The sequence below is a fragment of the Nilaparvata lugens genome, chromosome 2 (assembly GCF_014356525.2).
Source record: "Nilaparvata lugens isolate BPH chromosome 2, ASM1435652v1, whole genome shotgun sequence".
NCBI classification, from domain to species: domain Eukaryota; kingdom Metazoa; phylum Arthropoda; class Insecta; order Hemiptera; family Delphacidae; genus Nilaparvata; species Nilaparvata lugens.
Genome location: NC_052505.1, coordinates 69,882,114 through 69,907,019, shown reverse-complemented (window position 1 = coordinate 69,907,019; position 24,906 = coordinate 69,882,114). Strand labels below are relative to the sequence as shown.

Below are 24,906 nucleotides of genomic sequence, written 5' to 3'. Positions count from 1 at the left end.
TCCAATCACTGAATAAAGTTAATGATGATAATACAGTAAGATATCAATAACCTTGATGAGTTACAAAGCAAGCAATGCTATCTAGTCTGAAGTTGACTGAAGACTTTCCATTAGCAAGGGTTCTCCATTAGTTTTACCTTCGAATCTATATTCCTTCTTTATTTATCAGTGAACTCAAGGCTTAGTTAGTTTAGCTAGTTAGCTACTTAGCTAGTTAGTTTAGAGTTCACTGTTATTTATAAGAGAAGATTAAGGTTAGGATTTATTAATGGTCAATAGCTAATAGACATTATTTTTTCGTAGATAAAGATAAACATTGCCATTGTCATTTTTAATAAAGGTGAGTATTTTCCTCCAATATTATATCTTAATATTAAATGTAAAATTTTGCTTTTACAGTTTTACCAAACTCTTCACATCTCATTCAGTTTTATCTACTGCTTGTTTATAAAAATAAGTACCTAATAAGAGATGACAAGAACATTTTTGATTTTGTGTGCAATAACCAATAACACATATTCGCCTTTGATTGCTGAACTTTCATAGACATGCTCATTCAACATTGAACTCATCGTTGGAATCAATCAAGAATCCCATTCATTTGACTGAGCCTGCACTTACAGAATTTGCATTTTTGATTTTATATCATGTTTTCTGTCTTATCCTTATTTTATTATATCATCCTCCCTTAATCAAAATTTATCATTAGTAATAAGTCTTTCACACTCTTTGAACTGCACATGGTGTATACATAATACTATTGTATCCGTGCTAACAAAATTTTGTCATTGGTATATATTTAAGATAAGATATAAATTTACTCAACACAGTTAATCATATGTAATACAATAAACAGTTGAACATCGTCATAGAGATACAATTAATACAATGCGCTAATACTTGTATTTATACAATAATTTGTGCTAATATACAACTTGTAATTGCCAATATCTACTAGCTATCACAGAAATCTACAACTCTGTAGTAGGACTTCTCAGCAAGAAAGATGTATAAACTACTTTTGAAAATGCTTATCGACTTAGATTTTAGCTCTGCAGGCAATTTGTTGTATAATTTAGAACCAATATAAGAAGGTACTTTCTCATACAGTTTCAACCTATGCTGTCTTAAAGCTATATTGTTTCTACTTCTGGTGTTATGATCATGTACTTCTGCATTCGTGACTAGTTTCGAGATATGTTTATGGGTAAAAATAAATAACTTGTATATGTAAATAGAAGGTAAGGTGAGAATATTCTAAGAAACAAATGCCTATCTACAAGACTCATTATTCTTAAGACCAGCTCGTCATCGTACAGTTCTCTTATGCAGTTTAAAAATCCTTTGGAAATGAAAATCAGCGGCGCCTCTCCACAACTCTATACCATACGCAACATGGGAGTAGAAAAGAGCATAATATACTATTTTTGACCCCGATAATGGCACAAATTTCACGATATTTCTTATAAAAAATAGATCCTTACTCAGCCTAGTAACTAGTGCATCCACATGCTCATCCCACATAAACTATGAGTCAAAGTGTAAGCCAAGCAATTTAACACAGTCAGTATTGCTAACACATTCTCAAACACGTGTCTCAAACTAAAATTCAGCAATTTACTTTTTTTAGAATTGACTGTCAGGAAAAGCGTGTTGAAGAACTGTACAACCTGATTACTCACCAGATTACAATTCATTTCAAGGTCCTCCAAGTTTTTGTCTGCAAATATCAGTGACGTGTCGTCAGCATATAGAGTCAACTTATTCAGGGGAACCATAGAAGAAACATCATCAACATACAGTATAAAAAGAAAAGGACCCAAAATAGAGCCCTGAGACACACCTGATGACATTTTAATGAGATTTGAGGCTGTTTTTCTCTGATCGCACTGCATTGAAACGTACTGGAAACGATCAAACAGGTAGAACTTGATGAGTTTTTTGCAGTGCCTCTGATACCAAGGGTATTCAATCTATCTAACAACACCCCATGATCAACACACTCAAATGCCTTTGTAAGATCTAGCATCACACCAGCCGTATATTTTCCATGTTTGATGTTTGTTATTAAGCTTTTGTAAATACCAATCAAGGCTGTGGTAGTCGATCTCTGCTTCACAAAACCATGCTGACTTTGTGAAATCAGATTGTGTAAGGTAAGCTACTAGTCTTTCAAGAATGATGGTTTTGAAAATCATTGAAAAAGCAGTTAAAACTTAAATGGGCCTGAAATTATTTATATCTCGCCTATTACCTTCTTTGAAAAGAGGAATTACTTTGGCTACTTTCAAAATGTCTGGAAAAACAGCTGATTCAAGCATAGAGTTGAAAATACGTAAGTTATTGGCTTAGCAATGACTTTTACACTACTTTGAAACCTTTAAAGATATGTCATCATGACCAGTGCCATAGCTACCTCCAATACAAGGCCCTGGCCTACGATATTGCAACGTCGCAGTGTAGGCCTAGAATCTAATACATGATTGGTGAAAAAGATCAGCTGGCATTTTTTTAAATCTTTTCCACCAATCATGAATAAGATTCTAGGCCTACATTGCGACCTTGCATTATCGTAGGCCATGGCCTTGTATTAGAGGTGGCTATGCCAGTGCTAATCTTCGGCTTGAAACTATCAATAATTTGTAAGATCTTGCATTCACTAGATGGCAGCAGGCAGAAGTGTTCAGATGGCAGAGCTGGATGGTTCTTGAAAGGAGTAACATTGAAACTCCTTTGTGTTTTATTCAAATCTCAAATTATTCTTTGAGAAACACTAGCAAAGAAATGATTAAATTCGTTGGCAATGCGTCTCTGATCAGTTATATGTTCGTCCCCAATGTCAAGTGTCAGAGAGTCAAGTTTAGGTTCAAACCCCTTACCTCTAAACTGATTTATCAACTTCCAACTAGTTTTGGATTTATTTGTTGATTTAGCAATTAAATTTTCGTAGAATTCTTTTTTTGCTTTAATCACTAGCTGGTCATAATGGTTTTTAACACGATTTATGAGAGAAGTATTCAAAGACTGTTTACTTTCCCTGTTGCAAATTCAAGCAAAATTCTAATTTGTTCAATCTCCTTGGTCATCCAGTTTCCACCAGTATGTTTTCTCCTTTTAATCGCAGTTGAGGGCTTAGACACAATAGGGCAATGAATATTATAATAGTGAAGGAAAGTTTGATGGAACAATTCATATTTAATAAATAAATGAATGAATAAATGAATTTATTTCCTCCTCAAATTACAAATTACAAAAGTAAAAATTAAATAGTATCTTGGAAATTATACTGATCACGTATCCAGTTGTGTGATCAGATAATCAAAGTATAATTAACAAAGTAAAAACATTATCAACTTAAATAATAAATAATAAAAATAAAAATAAACTTGTATGAAAAAATAAAAATAAAAGCTGTGAGTCTAGTCTAGGTGATTAAGATTGCTAAAACAATACTGAAACTACTGCCTGTAGCGCATGAGATAAAAAAAAAAAACAAATAAATTGAAACAGTCCAGAAAACCAAAAACTGGAATAAATGAAATGCATTTAAATGTAATAATTAATATAATACCGTACATGCCTTAGTGGAATAGTGATTCAATTCAATAATAATATTTTTATGAGAATGGTGCCGTTGAACAATGCTAGCTCAACCTGCACCATTATCTAACAACATTTCTAACCATCCATACGTCGTTCACTGTAAATAACCAGCTCTTTGCTCTCTCACAAAAGATAATATAGGAATCACATCTTCAAAGTTAAGTGCCCTTTAAGTGCCATTTTAAGTGCCAAAGTTAAGTGCCATTTTAAGTTAGTTGCCCTTTCAGAGACAACATTACTCCAATCTACAACTGATAAAGCAGCCACCAAACCAGTCATACCAAATGACATATACCAAAGCATATGTCATTGGCATCACATCTCACCAAAATTTTGGCTTTCTGAATTTGTCTGTCTGCTCCAGAAGATGAGAAGGCTGCTTTGTGTTGAACGCCAGTTTATGTTGTACCATGTATTTGCCAGCCATATTCAGTATGGCATCTTGATATGGGGGCATTCGGTGCATATAAGGAACATACTTCTGCTATAGAAAAAGACACTCTTTGTAAAGCGCGATTGAAAGCAAATCTCCATACTCGAAAGCTAACTGTATTTTCTCTGTCAGGACCATAAGTGCACTAGCAGTTGAATGGCGACTTCTAAAACCATGTTGGGCCTGGTTGAGGAGGTTGTTTCTTACAAAGAAGTTTGTGATTTGCCACTTTATATCGGTTTCTATAACTTTGGACAATGTAGGTACTATGGGAATAGGTCTGAAGTTTGATGGAAGTTCTGTATTTCCCTTCTTATGAATTGGCAGAGTACTTGCTAGTTTCAATGTGTCAGGGAAAACTCTCAACCTGAAGCAATGATTGACTGCTGTAGCCATTTGCTCTATGATTTGCTCAATTCAATTCAATTTTCATTCAATCCTTGACCAGTCTTTACACTGGATAGATTTCGTCAAAGAAATAAAAACATAAACGTTCATAAAATTTACACAAACTATCGAGATGGTATGTCAAAGAGACAAATGAAACGATTGATCTCCTCTTCACCCAAGGAAAAGAGTGGAAGTTTTAGGAGTTTATATCGAAGCACATTTTTAAATTGTTTATCTTCCAATTCACGAACACACAATGGGAGCCTGTTGAATATTTTCAGGGTGCGAATTGGGAAACTGGTGTGTGATCTGGCCAATCGCAATTGTGGCAGGTCTACATCATTACGTCTTCTAATAAAATACTCATGAACCTGGCCTCTCACTTGAAATTTATGTAGCTGTTCTTTTAGAAGCACTAACGAGGTAAGCAGGTACTGACTGAAGACTGTGAGGATCCGCAGTTCTTTGAACAATGGCCGGCAATGTTCCAGGTATGGTGAGAATGTAATGATGCGGATCACCTTTTTTTGAAGAAGCAGAATCCTCTCACAACAACCCACTTGTCCCCAAAGCACAATCCCATAGTTAATATGGCTGTGAAACAAAGCATGGTATGCAGTCACCAAGTAGCTTCTTGGCACCATGTTCCTCAACTTTCGCATTAGGTAAGTCACCTTGGAGAGCCGATTACAGACAATGTTGATGTGCTGGTCCCATGACAGTGAGGCATCTATCATAAAACCAAGCAGCTTAACTTCTGGCTAACCAAAGGAAGGCGGTCTGCGTCTCAGAGTGCATAACATGTTCTGCGTCTTAGTCTGGTTCATGCACAGTCTATTTGCTCCAAACCATGAACTGGCCTCTTCAAGCAGCTGGGCAGACCTGAGGATGGCCAATTGGGGATCTTCATCCTGGGCAACAAGAGTGGTGTCATCCGCAAACAATAATGATTTTCCATCCATGCTGAGAACGTTTATGAAGATCAGGAAAAGAAGAGTGCCCAGAATAGATCCTTGGGGAATTCCATGGCTCACTTGTAGTGCCTCAGATTTGGCTCCATCCAGAGTAACCACCTGGGTACGTCCAGAAAGGTAATCCTGTATTGTTCTCAGGAAGGCTCCACCAACACCATATCTCACAAGTTTTCCAAGCAATATATCATGGGAGACACAATCAAATGCTTTGGTTAGGTCACAAAGGGTCATGACAACTGAATGCCTGTTCTCCATTGCCTTGAGTATAGAATCAATCAGGGACTGAACGGCGCCTGTAGTAGATCTTCCTTTGCAAAATCCAAATTGATCTCTAGTGAAAAGCATATTCTCCTCGAAATAGGTTGAGAGCTGGGTAAACATTACTGACTCATAGATCTTGGAGAATGCGGGTATTACAGATATGGGTCTGTAGTTTGACAGCTCTTCCGGGTTACCCTTTTTGAAAACTGGTACAGTCCTGGAGATCTTTATTGAATCTGGAAAAACACCCTGTTTCAGGCAGCTGTTAATCAGACCACTTAGAGGAGAAGCTATTGCGGACTTTAATAGAGCTGTTGATATGCCATAAACATTAGGACTATTTGAGGTTTTGTATCCTTTAACAATTTTTATCAAATCCATTTCGGTTACTTGCTTCCATTCAAAAATCCTGCAGGTGTGAAATGGGACTCTGTTGACTGCAATTTCCACAGATCCTGGCGAAGCCTCCATGATCTGGTTTACAGAGTTGACAAAGAAGTTATTAAACGCATCTGGATTTGCACTCTTAGTCAGTAGAGATTGTTTATTTCTTGATTTATTTATGACATTCCAGGCTGCCTGACAGGGATTCGAAGCATGCCGTATAGTTCGCTCAATACTGGATTTCTTGGCTTCAACAATTTCCTGATGATAAACTTTCTTGGCTCTGAGATATGTATTGTAGTATCTTGACTTCATCTCAGTGCACGTGGCAGACTTTTACAGACTATTAGCAACAATAACAAGAGCTCTAATGTTGGCTAATTCCGGTGTGTACTACAAATTTCTAGAATTTACTTTTTAATTACATTTTCTACCTACAAATACAGAAGGCCGCTTTGATCTTGAAGGAAAGAAATCATCAAATATGCTCATGAACTTGATGAAGAACAGACTGAAAGCCATAGTGGGTTCACTTACACCGATAGAAGTCTGCCAGATTACTCTTTTCAGTGCTCCGACAAAGATCGCGACATTTGACTCATCAATCTTCCTATCAGTGAATTTGTATCTTGAGAACCAATCTGTTATATTGGTAACAGTTTCACTTAGACCAGAGACCTTCATGATTAGAGCATGATGATCAGACACAACAGGTTCCACCACTTCAATGTTGTAATCCCATAAATTCAAGGTTGTGACAATCGAGTCCAGACATGAATCTTTCCTTGTTGGTGCTCGGTTTGCTATAAACATGCCAAAAGTTTTCATGAGAATGGTGAAACGGTTTTCAGTGGGACTCTTTTCTTGAAGGTGAATATTGAAATCACCACACATTATTATTTGGCAATGAAACTGGCGAAGAAAACTGAGACACTGTTCCAACTTGTCAAGAAAAATGGTTACATCACCACTTGGTGGTCTATAAACTGATAAGGCAATGACTGAGTTGTGCTGATATGACACAGCAGACAATTCAAGAATAGAATCTGTACAAAAAACTTCAAGGTCGATTGGTTTAACTTCCAAGTATAACCTATTGTCAACATAAACTGCGATACCACCGCACATCAAAGAATTTCTACAGTGCACACTGACCATAGTCAAATTTCGAATGTCACGATAATGGTCAACTTCATCATTATTTAACCAATGCTCACACATGCATAGGAAGTCAGGATTAACCTCTTCTATCCAGAGGTTTAGTAGATCAATTTGGTACGTAAACACTGTACATTTAAAAAACATATATTCTGATTCTCATCTCTAGTCATATGCTTATTTTCAAGTATTGTAGTTGGATTTTGGGTAAGATTACAAGATCTTACCTCCTTTTGCCTAAAAAAGGATTTGAGCTGGACTGTTGTCTTTTCCGGAATTGAAATTCACTTACCAGCACACCTTCAGGCCATAACTCTGGTTTGATAATGTTGTCCTTATCACCAAAATCTACAGCAATTTTGAAAGACTTGTAGGACTGGAGTTTTGTTTTCATTTCTTCACAAAATATTTTACCAGAAGTGAATTGTCTTACATAATCTACTATAGCCTCATTCTTAGTATCAGTTGACAGTCTCGAAACAAAAATCCAATCTTTTATTTTAGCAAGAAGAAGCTTGGAAATGTCGCTTGCTTTCCCAACAACACGTTTGAGGTTAGAGCCGTTTTTAATAACATTAGATTTGGTTTGACTACTATTAGTTATTCTGTTGGGTGTAGCATTTAGCTTTTTACTAGTAAACTGGTATAAAATGTTTTTTTTTTTACTTTATCACTGTACTTTTCTGTCTCTGCTAATCTCTTGTTATTTCTAGCAGTACCGTAGTCCTATTCTTATTTCCAACAGTACTCCATTCCAAAATGTCATCATTCACCATGGAAAGTTCATGAATATCATCATCCTTAGACAAATTAGGCATGCTTAGAATATTATTATTTCAAACCTTACAGTTTTCCCGTTATTTGAGGTTGGGTAAACATCGCTAGTTCGGTTGTAACAGGTTGGTTTACTCACGAAATTATCAATACAATTTTTCTTTTCGACAGCTTCTAAACATCCATTCAAATTAACAATACTATCATTCATTATTTCAATTTTGTTGAGTAGGGACTTAAAATATACTTGGTTTTCATCATTTACGGATGATTTCGAAGACTTAATAGAATTTACATTTCCAACTTGGTATTGCTTGATCAGATCTTCAACCAGTGACGTCACGATGATGGAACACAGATCACAGAACCACTTCATACTATCTCCTAGGTCTTGAATATTTTTATAATTCAACGATGATACATTCACACACTTTATATGAAACCATACGCGACAGGGACCCTCGCACATAAGAGCAGAATCATTATTTCCAACAACTTTTTTGCATGACGAACAACACGACTTGTCACTCTGAACACCTGCCATCTCGATCCTCAATACAAATGTTAATAGGCCAAATATGTCCTAAGTTTTTGAAATTTTCAGGCCCCTGACAATACATTTGACTCTATCAGTGGTTATTTCCTCCCATACATGCATCCTGTGTACCGTGTTAGAAACATTCTCCACTGGGTCAGTGTCTGCCACAGCCATATTAGTCAATACTTCCTCGACAGAAATCACAAAATAGTTATTGAAATTGTCTGGACTAATATTAGATCTCACTCTTGGCTTTTTTGGATGATGCCTGTTAATGACCTCCCAGGCAGCTCTACAACTATTTGAAGCATTTTTAATGGTGCATGTATTATACACTCTTTTTGCTTGTCTCACCATTTGCCTGTACAGTTTATTTTGTCTCAAATATTGTCCATACTTTTCCACTTTCTCCTCAGGGATCACTGCTGACTTGTAACAATGGTGTAGTAGTGTCACAAAGTTTTTTTGTTCAGCTAGATCTTCAGTAAACCAGTAAAACTTATCTCTTGGATAAGAATGAGAACTACTTGTACCTCTTGGGTTTTTTCTTTTGATTTTTGGAAAAACTGAGTTGAAGATACTCATGTATCCAGCAATCAACATGTCAAAAGTAAATTCAGGTCTTGTCAGATTCAGAACTTCTTCCCAGTCTATGCTGTTTAGCTTGCTACATAAAAGAGGTATGAGTTCGTCTCTTACTGGTCTGCTGCTGAAGCTGTAATCTGAGTGCCATGTTGGTGGGGGCTCACTCCTCATACTCTGTTTCAATGACAGAACCACTGCAGAGTGATCTGACAGCATAGGATCAATGACTTCAACCGTGCACTCTGCACGATTGGAATCAAAGTTTGTGACAACAGTTTCCAAGCATGCAGATCCTCTTGTTGGGAGCTGATTCACAATAAAAAGCACATGCCCTCGAAGAAGGTTTGTGAAGACATCTCTCTCCCTGGATGGGGCCTCCAGATGAATATTGAATATTCAAGGAGTATCCCCCCTCAAGAGCAGCCAGACACTTTCAACAAGCAATAATATTGCTCTAGTAGCCTTTAGCAAAATTTATGCTAGCTTCTCACAGACATAGTTTCTTTCAAAAGTGTACCTTTCCTGTTTTTTTTGTTTTTTTTTTGAGCAGCTCAGTTTGCAGTGATGACATACGACAAGGTTATTCAAGGTGCTTGATAAATATTTTACACAGCAACAAGTTTTAACACCCACAGCTTAGCTTCTCTCTTAGATACCTTCTGCTCATCCACACTTGTTGGATCATGTCGTCATAAAATTCAACGATCCAATTTTCCTGTATCTCTTGCACTAAAAAGTTATAGTGGAAAGAAAGTTTAGAAAATAAAGAAAACCAGGTTTTGTAGGGTTTCGAAAGATCAGAACCAATGAAATTATGCGTTCGTGAGGAAATCTTTATATATGTTGGTAAAAATAATTTTATAGAAAGATTTTTAAAATATTTTGTTGCAAAGAACAGTGGAATATCATGAACGGTTATCAAAATACAAGCAATAAAAGAAAACCCTGAACATTTTGGCGGCCATCTTGTTTTGAGTTGTTTGGCCTGTGATTTCGACTTATCATCATTGTTATACTAGTCCTGAAGAAGAAATTGAGACATCCTTTTTTAGTCCATTTGCTCCCGGACTACATTTCACTTTCTCTTTATTGTAAAATATTTTCCAAGTAATTTTTTTCTCTTTCAAACATTAGTTTCAGTAATTTGTTGTTTTTGATGTGAATGAATATTACCTTAGGCTTATTTTTGTTTTAAGGAGGCATATTTGGGTTGTTACCTGATGTTTCCATTGTAATTAATAAATTAAATTTCTATACTGTATCGCAAGAATTATGATAAATTTTATAATAAATAATTCATTTTTTCAGATAATTGTCGTTTCCAGTATGATACGAAGGAGCCCAACACGAATCGAATTGCGCCTGGACGATATGGCTGAGTTCAATACGATTAGGCGAGAGTTTGAAACAAACATTAGATCTGGAAATAACCAGCAGGGCCCAGCATGGGCAACAACCAATACAACTGTAAAAATAAAACAGGAAATTGTCCACGACCGCATCGGATACAGTCCGCAACCTAGGCCTTCCACTTGATTATTTATGAAGTTCTAAATTACTCGACTGTGTGTCTCTTTACATTCATTATTCTTAGACTATTATATCAATTATTATGAAGCAGCAGTCTGATTCTAATTAAAAATGTTTCGTACATTATTGTCTTTGACCGTGATGATCTCTAGCTTTCTACTGTATATAATTCTACATAATATTAACAAAAATACAATCGATTTCTCATCAGTTTATTGTTATTACGATAAAGCTGGAAACAAATATTGTACCTTCAGCAACGTATGTTTTCTATCAGAAAGTGGTGGTCAATTTGTGTTTTTTCTAGCAGAACAATCAACTGTGTTTGGGCTCAAGTCAAAAGAAGACTTGAACAATATCAGTTTCTCATCTGTTGACGGGCATAATGGTTTCAATATGAAGATTGTAATGAGCATTGGTGGAGATATCTTGAAAAAATCAAAATTTATCAAGAATTCTGTTTTTATTATGAGTCGATTCAAATCAGATAATACAATGCATGTAATACATGACGATATTTTTCCATTGTTTGTAACTTATAATTTCATGTGTGCTGGCAATGTTGAAAGCTGCACAAAGACTCACAGATTAGCATTTCTTGATAATGATATAGGTATCGAATCTCATGCAGAGTGGTATGATTTGTTTTCTTCAGAGCCACCACTGAATCTTAAAGCATTGAAAGAATCTGTGTGCTTCAGAAAACTACATACAGGTTTGTCGAGAGAAAGTTTATGGTTTCAGTATGGTTTTAAAAAGGTACAGGGGCCAATATTGGAATCATCTTTAAATGGTCCCGTCTTGAGGAAATTTAGGAATTTTATTCTCAAAGGATTTAATATTGTGAGATCGAATTATTATCGACCAAACAATGCAGTATTCATCAGCCGTAAACTTAGTAGAAAAATCTTGAATGAAAATTATGTAATTGAGAGTATCTCAAAAAGTTTTGACGAATCAAATGCGAACATTAAGAATGGTTTTACTGTTAAAGTCGTAGATGCTATGCAAAATAAAACTAAGAACATTCTCGAAACTATCCGTAATTGTAAGGTACTTGTAGGAATGCATGGATCGGCGATGATTTTCTCTTTGTTTCTACCTGAAGGTGCTGCGATACTCGAGTTGTTTCCTTTTGGCATTCAGCCTGAGCACGTTTCACCCATTAGGGCATTGGCTAAATTACCAGGCACAACATTCTCCTATCTGTCGTGGATTAATGTGCAAGAAAGCAACTCAGTTGATCCCAACCGAAGTGAAGCTCTGATGGGAGGTCTGCACCATTTAAACCCCCAACAACAATCAGCCATCAAAGCTGTAAAGCTGGTACCGGCAGTTGAATGTTGTCATGACCCCGTATACTTGTATAGAATGTTCCAAGATACAGTCGTCGACAATAGTTTCTTTCAATCTCTATTGCAGCTCAAAAGTCAGCAAGAAAATCTATTTAACTTTAATAATAGCTCCAATTCTTCATTGTTTTTGAAAGACAAATGGTTATTTCCAGGATCAGTTTACGATATTAAATGTGATTTTCTGAAGCACAATAAGATTATTATAACTTGGAAAAAACCTCTCAATTTCCACTCTTTTACAAAACATGAGTATTCAATAACGATCCAAATTTTATCGAGAATCATATCAGTTAAGACTTTTACAACAAATGTCACTATTATGGAAAATGCTGCTGTTGGAAACATTCAAGTGTGGATAAAGTGTATGTTTGATAATTCGGAAAGCATTGACTCATTCTCTGTTTGTTGATTACTTTTATAATAAAATTAATTTTTGAAAATTCTCTTTTCTTTAATTTACATTTACCACAAGAGGGTGTTTATACACCAACTATTCGCCGACACAACACGCAGAATGTCGACCATGTATACAGAGTGGCCCATAAGTCAGTTGACAAATATGCATTATTTTATGAAATAATTCACAACAAAATGGAATACATGTCTATTACTAATTCAAAAATCAAAAACAACATTTGATACATAAAAAGTTTACTTGAATGATTTCCAATCCTCAAAGACTTCAAAAGGTGCTCAAAGTGGGTTCCACGCTCTTCTATGCATACTTAGCACCTCTTCAATACCGACTTATTTGTCTTTCAAGTGTGGCCCCAAACCCCCTCGTATATGCAAACTATTAATCATTTGAAGGTTCATTGGAATTTTCAATAATATTGCTAGAAATAATTATTAAACAGAATTCAAAATCTAATAGACCATGTCAATGCTGGAAATTTGTTGTTCATTGGCAATTGAAAAATGCAGTTTCTCATTTACTTCCTACTGAAGAATATTGCTAGAGATCGAGGTAGTACAAATGCAACATTTTTTCTTCAAGAAACCTTTGAAGTTTGAAGAAAATAGACATTTTTAATAGAACAATATCACATAGTACAAATTCATGTTTACAAAATATATATATATTATACTTAAACCAATTTGCATAATATCATTACTCTTTCAATAATATTAGTACCCTAATAAGGTGATGGGTTTGTGTTTTCTGAAATTGCAGTGTGACTAATTTGAAGGTGGTCTCCATCAACATTAAAAAATATTAATCACTACATGCAATGGATCCAGCATCATGATCATTGAAGACGGTATAGCTAAAATCCTGAAAAAAAAACAATTTGATAATGAAGTTTTATATTGCTAGATTTGCTTAATATATCAAAAATCAATCAATCAGTAGTATTTTTGTGCATTTCAGTTGGGACTGACATACAGCAGAGCACCGACTATCCGGATTAATTTATGCATAATCCGGATTAACTGTTTATCCGGATAATCTTTACTCTGTTTTACTCTAGTTCTTAAGTGTAATTAAAACTTAGTGTATTCTGGCCTACAGTACTTAGTAGAACGTGTGAAATGTAAGTAATATGACTGACTTGTATACACTTATCTATTCTTATACACTATTCACATACTAATATTGAATCAGACACCATGTCTAATTCAATAAGTTACAGTAATTCAAATATTTTATTAAAAAATATTGTACTGCACCTTGATTTCGGCGGACCAATCAGCAATACAGAATAGGTTAGGTTTTCGGGGATTTTATTTTTTTATATCACCCAGCGGACGTCAGGATAACCGTTGCTCTACTGAATACAACTTGGGCCGCTGAAGCGATCAGTCAATAGAAAATAAGATTCACCTTGGCCACACTGTTCAGATATAGTAACTAACCTAAATACAGCACAGATTAGAGGGATTCACGTTGAAAACAAAACAATCAGCTTTACTTTTTTCAGTGCAAAATAGTTTGTGGAATTATCATAACTATATCAATATCTTTGTGCCTTAAATCTATTTTCAATTTTATTATTATTGAAATTTCACTTTCAATATTCAAGTGCCGGTTGCACAAAAGCCGGTTAAATTTTAATCGTGATTAATTCCACGAGAGCCAATCAGAGACAATTCACGAGAATCAATGAGAGAAGGCCTTTTTGATAAGACGGCTTCTCTGATTGGTTCTAGTTGAATTAATCACGGTTAAAATTTAACCGGCTTTTGTGCAACCGGGCCTAACCCCTTTATATCATGAAATAAAATAAACCCTACACGATATTGAATATAATAAATCTTACAGTTTCAACTATTCCTTGCATATCCAAAAAGCAGTAAAAAAATTGATAAAATTAAAAAAACTATTAATTAAATAATTTCCAATTGTATTTGAGAAAGTATAAAGTTAATTTGAGAAGGTATCAATTGTATTTGAGAATACTCACTGTAATTGAGAGACTGTCAGATGTAGATGAGAATAGTAAATTGTATTTGGGAAGTCATCACATGTAATCGAGAATAGTGAATTGTTTTTGAGAAATCGTCAAATGTAAATGAGAAGATATAAATTGAAAACGAGAAAATTTTCCAATTGATTAGTCGTGAATCTTCTGTAGGCTACAGGTTTGATTTGAGCAGGAAAGGATACTGTACTATGTAGGTACACAGTATTCCAATTACTACCCATAGGCTTTGCATGGGGGAAAATTAATATTTTCAATGGTGAAAGTAATTCCCCTGTACTGTTTACGAATGATAAATGAGTATTATTTTCATGTATGTAAAACATTTTGTGAAACATTGCAATTGATGAAGATCAAATTCTCTATGGTTACGGCGCAATTGAACTTTATCATCAATCAATTGAATCTCTTGATCGAACAATTCGGCAATTCTTCAATGGATTTTGGGGCTTGAAAATAATGTTTTATTCAATAACTAAACTTTTATTGAAATATTAAATATATTATTTCATATGAGTACAGTTATGAAAAATATAAGTACTGGAAGTACTGGTTTTATAAAATCATTTCCAAATTACAACTGACAACTTCTCGATTTCAAATAGTATGTTCTCAAATTGAAATGATGCTTTCTCAAATAAAATTCACTATTCTCAATTACAAGTGATGACTTCTCAAATACAATTGATTATTATCATTTACATCTGATGTTTTCTCAAATACAAATGACTATTCTCAATTACAATTGATACTTTCTCAAATACAGTTGGAAAAGGTGTTGTTGTTTTTGTCAACTTACCACAAAGGCAATAATAAGGCATCAAGTTTCCGAAGGTTTTATTTCTTCACTTTTACTTCGTTCATGAGCACTCAAATCCGAATCTAGAAATCTGTTTAAGTGTACCTGAAAGTGTAATAAGTTGACTTTGATCAATATGTCAATTCATTTAATAAAAAATATTTACAATTTTTTTCTAGAATGCCACTGCAATGCTGCGGTGAAACTAGTAAGGAAAGATGTTCCATAGAAAGCTACCAAATTTAATCCTATTCTATAAAACAAGCCATTTCCGTATATCAGTAGGTCAGTATGTATGTGGAACGGATTACGAGAACGGCTGTGATTACATTGTAGTCCAGTCAACGAAAGATTATAGAGGGAAAAGTTTGGAACACATTTTTTGACCCCGCAGCTCTTTTAAGGATAGTAAGGGGGTAAACATATCAAAAGTCCTCACTCCTATCCCCAGTACTAAGGGGGTGGAGGTGGTTTGAAAGTACCTTATTTAGGTTTTTTGCATATATCTCGAACAATATGCGTCTTTCAGAAATTTTATTAAAATACAAAATTAAAGCTTATACATAATCCTACGAGTTTGATTTTCAACATTTTTCAATATCTCTTAGTTTTCTAGGTATGAGCTCTCGCAGGGGGCACATTTTAAGAAAACCCCTTCCAGCTCAGATTTCTTTATCTTTTTGGTCTTATAACTTTTCAACGATTGATTGAAAAAATCCGTGCTAATCATGAGCTCATAGAGCATGATATTATCTTCAATTCCATGTATTATTTTATCATTTTACGCATCTCCCTACGATTGTTACAGCCGTTGGAGTGTAAAATCTTCACAAGGTGATTGACCCTGTCAATCTTGACAGGGGAATTTGGAGGGAACGTTATTTGGAACACAATATTTGACTTCGCAGCTTTGTTTGGACTAGTTAGAAGGTAAACATATCCAAAGTCCTCATCCCTACCCCTTGTGCTTGAGGGATGAATGTGGTTTAAAAGATTGGTTTTCTCATTTCTAGCTTACACGCATGTATCTTGGAAACAATGCATTTCAGCGACATGACAAACAGAACAAAAATTAAGCTAGATAAATTTCCTACAAGTTTTGCTCGGTAGAGTTTTGTGATATCTGCTTTAGTTTTCGAGATATTCACTTTTAAAAGTTTGAAATTTTTGAAAATACACTCTTTCTTCCAACTTTTTGCACTTTCAGGGGTTATTACGCAACAGCAATTCATCGAAAAAATAAGTATTGGACGTTGGATTGTAGAGGATTCAATTTTCTTTCCTACCGCTCACCAACTAAAAATTACTCGTGTGCTCGAGGCATGACGGATGGATTCAGGGTTTGTCACAGTTTGAGGTTCATATTAGACATTGTACATTTGAATCATAGCCTCTAATCTACGCTGATAAATTAGCTATCAATAATAACATATATCTTGTAATAATTGTTTTTGCTTGTAACCTGTAAATGCAGATTGACTTCATCACTGCGACTCAAGTAGGGAAAGTTGCCGCCAGACTTCAAGTGAGCGAGCTTCGCGCTGGGATAGACCTTGTAGATCTCTTCCCTCACAGGACTGGTGAGTGCGTAGTCATCGAACACATCTATTATAGTAATGTTATCTATTCTAGTGAGGTTCTGAGGTTCCACATAGCAATTGACACAATTCAACGTCAGTCTAGATGCCAGTTCTTGCTGCGAAATGCTATCCAACTGAAAAAATTGAAATTACTGTATCAGCTAAAAGCATTAAATAAGATTACAAAAATATCAATTTTCGATTAATGAATCTGAGCAAACACATTGTATTTTTTATTACAGGAAGTAGATAATTCCTTACGTGAAAGGAAGCAACAAGGATCAGAAATCTCTTAATATATCAGTAGTTATCCAATAATTAAGATATTCCTTTTTTATTCATGGATTGTTGTGATTCAATTTTCTTACATCATCTCTATTTTATAGTATTTTGAATACTATAGGAACAGAAATCAGTACACTACAAAACATATATTCCAGAATTGAAGACCTACTAAAAAGGACTGATTCTACTATCGAATCGTTAAAAAATCTTAATCTGGAGACAGTCTATCAAAAACCTGCCTAAGTGTATCCATGTGTAGTTTAAAATAAGATAAGATGAATACAGATATATATTTTGACCAATCAAATCATTCATATATTTATTGATATACGGCACTTGAGACTAAATATATATAATTTGAGCCGTCAATAGTAGGCTCACGGATTGCATACACCACATCAATAGTAAAAAAAACAAACTATTAAGAAACAAACCTTTTCGACCATGAAGTCTATGGACTCAATGATTCTCTTATCAGTATGTTGCATTGTAAAATTTCCCATGACCATCTTCTTTAAAACAAGAGAAGGCAGCATCCAGAATCTGAAAACAATATTTATTTATTCATCTATTCAGATTCAGAAGATTCTTTCTTATTGATTTGTGAAAATATATTTATCCTATATTCCTAAAGCAGTCCCTAGACCGTCAATATTATTATACGATATAAATTGTATTTAACCATAGATTGTAGTATTCAATATATTGACGGATGTCCCTGTACATTAAACTAAATTTGAGTTACTTTTTAAAAATTGAATAACTTACAAAAATTAATATTTTTAGAATAAAATGCTTATTTAATTATTATTACCAATACCGTGAAGAATGTACTCTTAAAATGTTATGAATTTATTTGTAACACCAAATTTGAAATGATTGTTTGGAAAAATACTGAGAAATTTTTTTATTAACTTAATAGTATCCATATTGAAAAACTTTAAACAGTAGAATGTTCTCAAAAATCTAAGGCGCAGCCTTGTAACAGCTAGGTAGGCCTACTCACATAGATGCAGATTCATTGTAGCTGAAGACTGATGTATCGATGAAAGCATTGCACAATATAAGTGATGCAACACGAGGATGGTTATGTGTATATTCAGCAAACTTTTGAGCCAAAAAACCACCTGAAATCGATATTCTTTGTAGAAATTGACTGAGAATAAGTAATAGTCTACAATAATTGGAGAACTAACTCATTGATAACACTGAAAAAAATGAATTGAAAATATTTATAATCTGAATATCAAATTAAATTATTGATTCTATTCATTAAATCACTTTATATTATTTAAAAATGGTAAATCAAATATATCAAGCCGGCCAGGTTGGTCAGGTGATGCAGGCGGGGATACAGGACTCTGACCTGGTAGAAGGGTTGATTGGGGTGGTCGTCCGGGCCCCCCCCCCGTTTTGTTTGACTCCCCCTACACGGAAAATTGTTGAAATTTTAAATCGAAAACAGCATTTGAGCTTTATTTTTCATTATTAATACGATTTTTGGATTTGTTCATACATTATATTTATTTCTGCACCCTCAACATTTTTTTCAAACACCACTTGGAATGGCCCTGGGGGGGCGATCACCCCTCCCTGGATCAGCGCCTGAGGTGAAGAAAGGCGTTACAAGTTTCAGTCAGCTAGCAATGCCTGTTCGTGGGTTCGAATCCTGCCAATAGGCATGGACGTTTGGTAATCTCATTAACCACCCAAGCACTCATTACATTCACTACCCACTCACAAGCAAAAAAACGTATGTGGACATTATGAAATTATTCGCAATAAAAATATTGGGTGAAACAACTATTGAAGCAAAACTGAGTATTGGTTCAGTTTTATGCATATTTCTCATAATAGTTCTAGTGAACCTTCAATACTTGGTGGAAAAGACTCATCGGTATGAGAGATCACGTTCATCTGTATCACCGCATGCTAATGAACAATAGAATAGAACTAATGCCAAGATCTCCAAGACAATTTTCAGCTGCGTCATACAAAATTGAACAATAATTGCATTTTGAACTTCGTCTTACAACACGTATATAAGATTGCACTTAGTAGAAGATCGAACCAATAAGCAAATTGAGTTGGGAAAATCTATAAATGTTTAACCTCTTTACAATCTTATAGTCTACAGGTCAACCGAATCTTCCTTACCCAAAGAAGCTCCAAATAGATGTATTTTATCAAGCTTCAGATAATCAAGGAGTTTTTTGAATCCATCACACCAGTCATTGACAGTCCAATAGACAGGATGCTCTGCCTAGAGACAATAATAAGAATCAAATTAATATGATAAGTAACTTATTCAAAAAAAATGTCTTATTTCAAAGTAAAAATTTCAGAAAAATGTTATAATTTTCATTTTTACAAACCAAGAAAGCAAAATAGATCAGATTATTCACAGAACCAAATCATTTTAACCTGTAGCTTCAATAGAATAGTATTGAAATTATAATTAGTTTTTGGTAGAAATGTAAGACATGGTTGGAGATCTGTAAAATCTGCGGTAGTTACCCACTAGTTTGAAATTAAATTATTATGATTTGTGTTAAGCTGAGAAAGAACAGACAATTTCAAGGAGAAAACTAAAAAAATTCCATCTTTTTCTTAATAATAAAATTTAAATTTAACAGAGAATATTGCACGCAAATGAATAAGTCTATTTTTGTATGAAATCGATTTTTTATTTTAAAGTTCAACGAGGTGAGAATGAGAATTACAGACACAAGTGTAACATAAAAATGTCACTAAGTATTAATAATTTGATTTTAATGCTGAAATTGTACTCTTGAATAAAAACAATAACATTTGCTACAAACGATTTGCGTGCTTTGAAAAATGAACTGAGTTTAGTTCATGGAAGAGTGAATGCCACAGACATATGAGTTTCTATTTTAGAGTAGTAAATTCAACTGTACTCAAGTAAACAGAATAGAATATTGATATACATTAAATAGAGTGGAAATTCCACGACAAACAGCCTACACTACGTGACACAGATAAACAGGAAACTGATGAACAATTCAGCCGAGTTCAACTTTGGAAGCTGATAACATTTTTTTACATAAAAATGAATGGTAGTAATTTTTTCAATAACCGCCAACATTTGATAAGAAATTTCTTTTTCTCCACCAACAATATTAATAATACCAGAAAATAGAAGCTTGAATCATTATCTGGAAAGATAATTTCAAACTCCAAAAATCAGCATCTCGAAAGTTTAAGAATTAAAAATGGAAGATCTGCAGTTTGAAATGCTTTGAAAGAATATTCTTTTCCACTGAATTTTAATTAATATCTATCAGTTTATGATGCATTGTTCATAACTTATTTAAATTTGAAATAGATGCATATAAAACTGGAAACTGCACATACAAAATAGAACAATGGAGAGCGATAAATTACTGGAAAAAGCGTTTCAAAATAGTTCATGCTCTTTTATCGGAAATACTGAATTGCAAGTCGTTTGTAGCATAGAGAAACGATAGCGTAAGTAGATATCCCAGTAGGTATAGGACGTTTATGTCGCAACTTTTACTGTTATCTCATGCCGATAGTCTACGTAGTTCTTTCCCGTGAAGCTGTGTGACACTGGTAGTCCCTCATACTGTACCGTTCATACACTCTCACCCCAACAAAACAGTAAAAATCGACAATAATCAACAGTAATCGGCTTGAGATAACAGTAAAAGTTGCAACATAAACGCCCTATACCATGGGATATCTACTTACGCTATTGTTTCTCTATGTTTGTAGTAACTCTCACATCACATCAATTAAAAGAAAGATAACCTGGTTTGTGTTTGAGTAATGGTGTTGAGCAATCTGATTACTATCATTGTTGCTTTAATTTACTAATTATTTTTTGTAGCAGTCACTGTGCTCGTGCCAGGGCACTGTTTTCTATTCTTTATTTTTCAACTTATTATTTTGTGTCCTATTCTTTTTTCATAATTTTATTGTAGTTCTCATCTTAGATATTTTCTATTTTTATGTTACAATATTTTTTTCTTTTGTACTTCAGTATTTTTTACCATCTTTACAGCCATGTGCATGTCCCCACAACTGAAGTCCGTAAGTATGATAGGAGCTTAGCAAAGAATACATCTATCAGATGCTTCTGGAGGATCAAAGGCCTCAGACGTCTGAGAAGAAATATTACCCTGAAGTTTTAAAAATACATTATTTTGAATACACACATCGTGACTACTCAAGCTACGTCTATTATCTAGAGTGAAACCGTGAAACCCAGAAGCTTGACTTCCTTGAGACCATAGAGCCGGCCCAAGAGTGGAGCTTGGTCTCCGGTCTGGAGACCCGGGGCTTAGTCTGGGCTTGGACTCCGCCCACGCGATTGCATGTAATTCCTGTGTTTTGTTTTCATTCAGCATCAACATTGGTGAACCACAGCTTTGCTTGTTCAAAAATATCTACTGCAACTTTTTTTGTCAAATTTGGTACTCTTCCTCTTGCATAGACAGCGGCGTCTTCAGCAAACATGAGGATGTTTCCCAGGAATCCTAGGTTGTTGATCATCACCAGAAACCGAACTGTGCCAATCGAGAGGCACTCCATGGTGAACTTGTAGTGGACCTGAATTAGTTCCATCAAGGTTGAAGATTTGCTTCCTAACAGATAAATGGATCTGAATGTGGTGAGAACTTTATAAGCGGCCAATTACTTGAGGACTTTATCATGAGATACACATTTCAATGCTTTACTAAGGCACGCCAGTGCAGAGACACTGAGTCAACTGTCTCAAAAGTTATGCAATATATAAAAAAATAGCTAAGATACTGCTGCTTAATTTTCCATGCATGAATTATGTTGAGCTTTTTTAAATAATTTCCTACTTTCAAAGTAGTAAAACAGATGTTTCTCATGAATGCTTCAAATATCTGAAACCGGACTGATTTTAATTGGCCAGTAGCTACACATGTCTGACGGGTCCCCTTTGATTTTAATAACTCATCTGACATACATACCATGAATGTTAACTTTTGACTCAGCATTTCAACAATAGCCTAACATAGGCAGTAACTGATAACTCAGTAACTGTGTATAAAAGACTAAGCTTAGCTCAACAGTAGATAATAGTAATATCGAGTGACCTGGCTGGCTCAGATCTAGTGTCAGAGTTTTCAGGTCGCATCAGTTCAATTTTAGGTCCTCTCACATGACCCAACGACTGTTTTTAGGCAGCCGGGACCGACGATTTAACATGTCAATCCGATACACGGGAGCAGCATGAGAAAAATATTTTGCCCAGGCCGGGATTAACAGTAAAGCTTATCAGTAAAGGAAAGTCATTTTCTAATTTAATTGATGAATCCTGTAGTTTCAACTTACCGATATTACCCTAATACCCTTGGAACTCAGTCCTAATAACTGTTTAAAAAAGACATCGGCTGTGCCACTAACTGGTGGCAAGCACACCAACGGACAGCCAACACTCTTTGGTCCAGAATCATAGATTCTCCATTCCTGCGAAAACATTAATTTTTAGATTTTATAATGATAATGTAATTTGAGCTTCAAAAAGCTATAAGATTTTGACTGGAAGACATTCAAAAAAGTGTGTAGGCCTACAAGTGTATGTCAGTTTCTAGTATGAGTTTTCATGAGGTAATCATAAATAACACAAAAATTCAACAAATTAAATTGAAAATCAGCAGCCAATATGGAATCCTAAAGGAAAATTTTTAAATTACCATAAGAAATCTAGCGTTTAGATGTGGTATAGGTTTGTATGAGTTTCTTACCTGATTTGAATCGACCACTATTTTTCTAAGAGGAATGTTACTCCTGAAGCTAATATATTCTTGAGACTTTGAGATATCAGTAACGTAGTTATTCATTTTTTCATGACACTATGATTAGCATTAGTCATCAGCCACTTTTTTATGAAATTCAAAAGTTAATTACCAAAACCACTATACAGTTGCAAAAATCTGAATTCCATAATATCATAGGTTAACTCCAATATTACTCGTGTTCGTGTTTGGTCAAGTAAACTGCACTCCACAAATGCTTTAACAATAGGCTACCGTACTTTAGGCTGAAATTAGTTTTCAATAATGCAAAATTTAAAATTTGACGATAAAGTACTAAAATATAAACATTATTTAGGTTTATTGTTATTATTAGAAAGGGCAGTATATGTTTCAATCGATAAAACGTTTTGTTAATCTACACAATAAGTTGGAGATACACAATACGTGACAACTTGACACTATTATCTTGTTTTGTTGTTCGTGCTTTGATGGTTTGACACAAGTTTTGAAAGAAAAAAGAGAAATCAAGAGATACTGTAAATAATTCAGAAAACAAGCACTGGAAGTAGAAGAGATCAGCTGATGTTGCTGACGACGATGATAATGACACATGGCCACAGAAAACATACAGAAGGAAGAACTTTTATCTACTCAATGTATTTCTCAGTGCATCAAGACGCCATCTTGAAGGAAATTAGATTTACCGGTTAATTTCAATTCCTGCCATTTTTAAAACGCATTAAAAAATGACAGCGCGATCACAATATGGCTCTATAGACGAATCGCGTAGATAACAATTTTATTGCTGATATATATTTCCGATAAATGACTGATTCTGGTATTGTTATGCACCGAAATATATTATACCAGCACTACTATAGTGTGGTCCACGTTATAATGGCAGTGGATAAAGATAGAAGAATAGCGATGCCAATTCCCTGCATTAATTAATTATATTTCTACACCGCTAGAAACTTAATTGTCATCGTTGTGGACTCATAGTGAGGTCCACGTTATAATGACAGTATTTGATCAACTTTGGTTTTGCTATCCTTGTCTATCATTCGACAAAGCCCGTGGTAGTATCCTTTTCTAGGTCCACAACGGTGCCAATTATGTTTTTGACAGTGTAGAAATATGATTAATTGATGCAGAGAATCGGCATCGTTATTCTTCTATCTTTATCCACTGTCATTATAACGTGGACCTCACTATAGAAAAGGATAGTACCACCGGCTTTGTCGAATGATAGACAAGGATAGCAAAACCGAAGTTGATCAAATACTGTCATTATAACGTGGACCTCACTTTAGTTTAAAATTAAAAAATATAAATTTGAATCGGATGCAACAAGTTTTAATAGTGTTATATTATTAACAATAGCTTAACACATTCAGAAATCAGACCACAGTAGCACTACAGAACTGAGACACTGCTGCCGCTCGACTGTCGCACGGATATGTGTGTTCTCCTACCATCATCACCGTGTCGCGGACGTAGCTCGGCCGTACCTCGGCACGGGCTCGGTGCGGTTATATGTGACCCGAGCTATCTGCATATGGGTCGTCAACATTGTGTAAGTTCTGTGTACAGTAAATTGTTCCGCAGTTCCAATTCTTCCATCACGTGACTGGTGCAAAACTACTATAGTGAGGTCCTCGTTATAATGGCAGTGGAGAAAGATAGGAGAAAAACGTTGCCGATCCTTGTGGCCTACTTGACGAATTAAACTAATAGTTATTTGTATATCTAGAGTGAAAAGTACTGTTTTTTCTCCCCGAGGGAAAAGTTTGAAGCCCGAGGTGAAACCGAGGGCAACAATTTCCCTGAGGGAGAAAAAACATTTTTCACTCGTGATATACACAACATTTTCCCACCACCTACATTTTTATAAAAACTGCAAATAAAATAATTTTTAAAAACGTACGTGACCAAACAATGTGTTACAACATAATCTAAAAAGTAAACAGCTGGGCTGGCTTGTAATCATAGTTCTCCGCCGACAGTGCTATGCGCTATCTGTCGGCAAAAGTTGTAACAACAATGGCCGCCACAAC

At 34.9% G+C, this 24,906-nt stretch overlaps 2 protein-coding genes across 5 annotated transcripts; one reads left to right on the top strand and one right to left on the bottom strand.

Moving 5' to 3' along the window:
• The first annotated feature begins 184 nt into the window (after positions 1–184).
• Positions 185–12,425, top strand: LOC111043642 (protein O-linked-mannose beta-1,4-N-acetylglucosaminyltransferase 2). 4 transcript variants are annotated; one of them, XM_022328651.2, is made up of 3 exons: positions 191–340; positions 1,704–1,922; positions 10,409–12,425. In XM_022328651.2, exon 3 carries the CDS (start codon positions 10,742–10,744, stop codon positions 12,392–12,394), a length of 1,653 nt encoding a protein of 550 aa, XP_022184343.2. In that variant the 5' UTR covers positions 191–340; positions 1,704–1,922; positions 10,409–10,741; the 3' UTR covers positions 12,395–12,425. The 4 variants fall into 4 exon arrangements, 3 of the variants coding, with proteins under 3 accessions (XP_022184334.2, XP_022184343.2, XP_039277508.1); XM_022328642.2 differs by lacking the exon at positions 1,704–1,922 and having other exon boundaries at positions 185–340; XR_005570537.1 differs by lacking the exons at positions 191–340; positions 1,704–1,922 and adding an exon at positions 6,535–7,320 and having other exon boundaries at positions 10,409–12,420.
• Positions 12,426–12,482: 57 nt separating this feature from the next.
• LOC111043665 (maspardin) lies at positions 12,483–23,474 on the bottom strand. Its single transcript, XM_039421575.1, has 8 exons — positions 22,838–23,474; positions 22,425–22,559; positions 19,230–19,335; positions 18,079–18,199; positions 17,507–17,615; positions 16,670–16,921; positions 15,208–15,312; positions 12,483–13,261 (listed from the first exon to the last, which is right to left on the bottom strand). The coding sequence occupies exons 1-7, from the start codon at positions 22,931–22,933 to the stop codon at positions 15,229–15,231; spliced, it is 903 nt and encodes a 300-aa protein (XP_039277509.1). The 5' UTR covers positions 22,934–23,474; the 3' UTR covers positions 12,483–13,261; positions 15,208–15,228.
• Between the last annotated feature and the right edge of the window lie 1,432 nt (positions 23,475–24,906).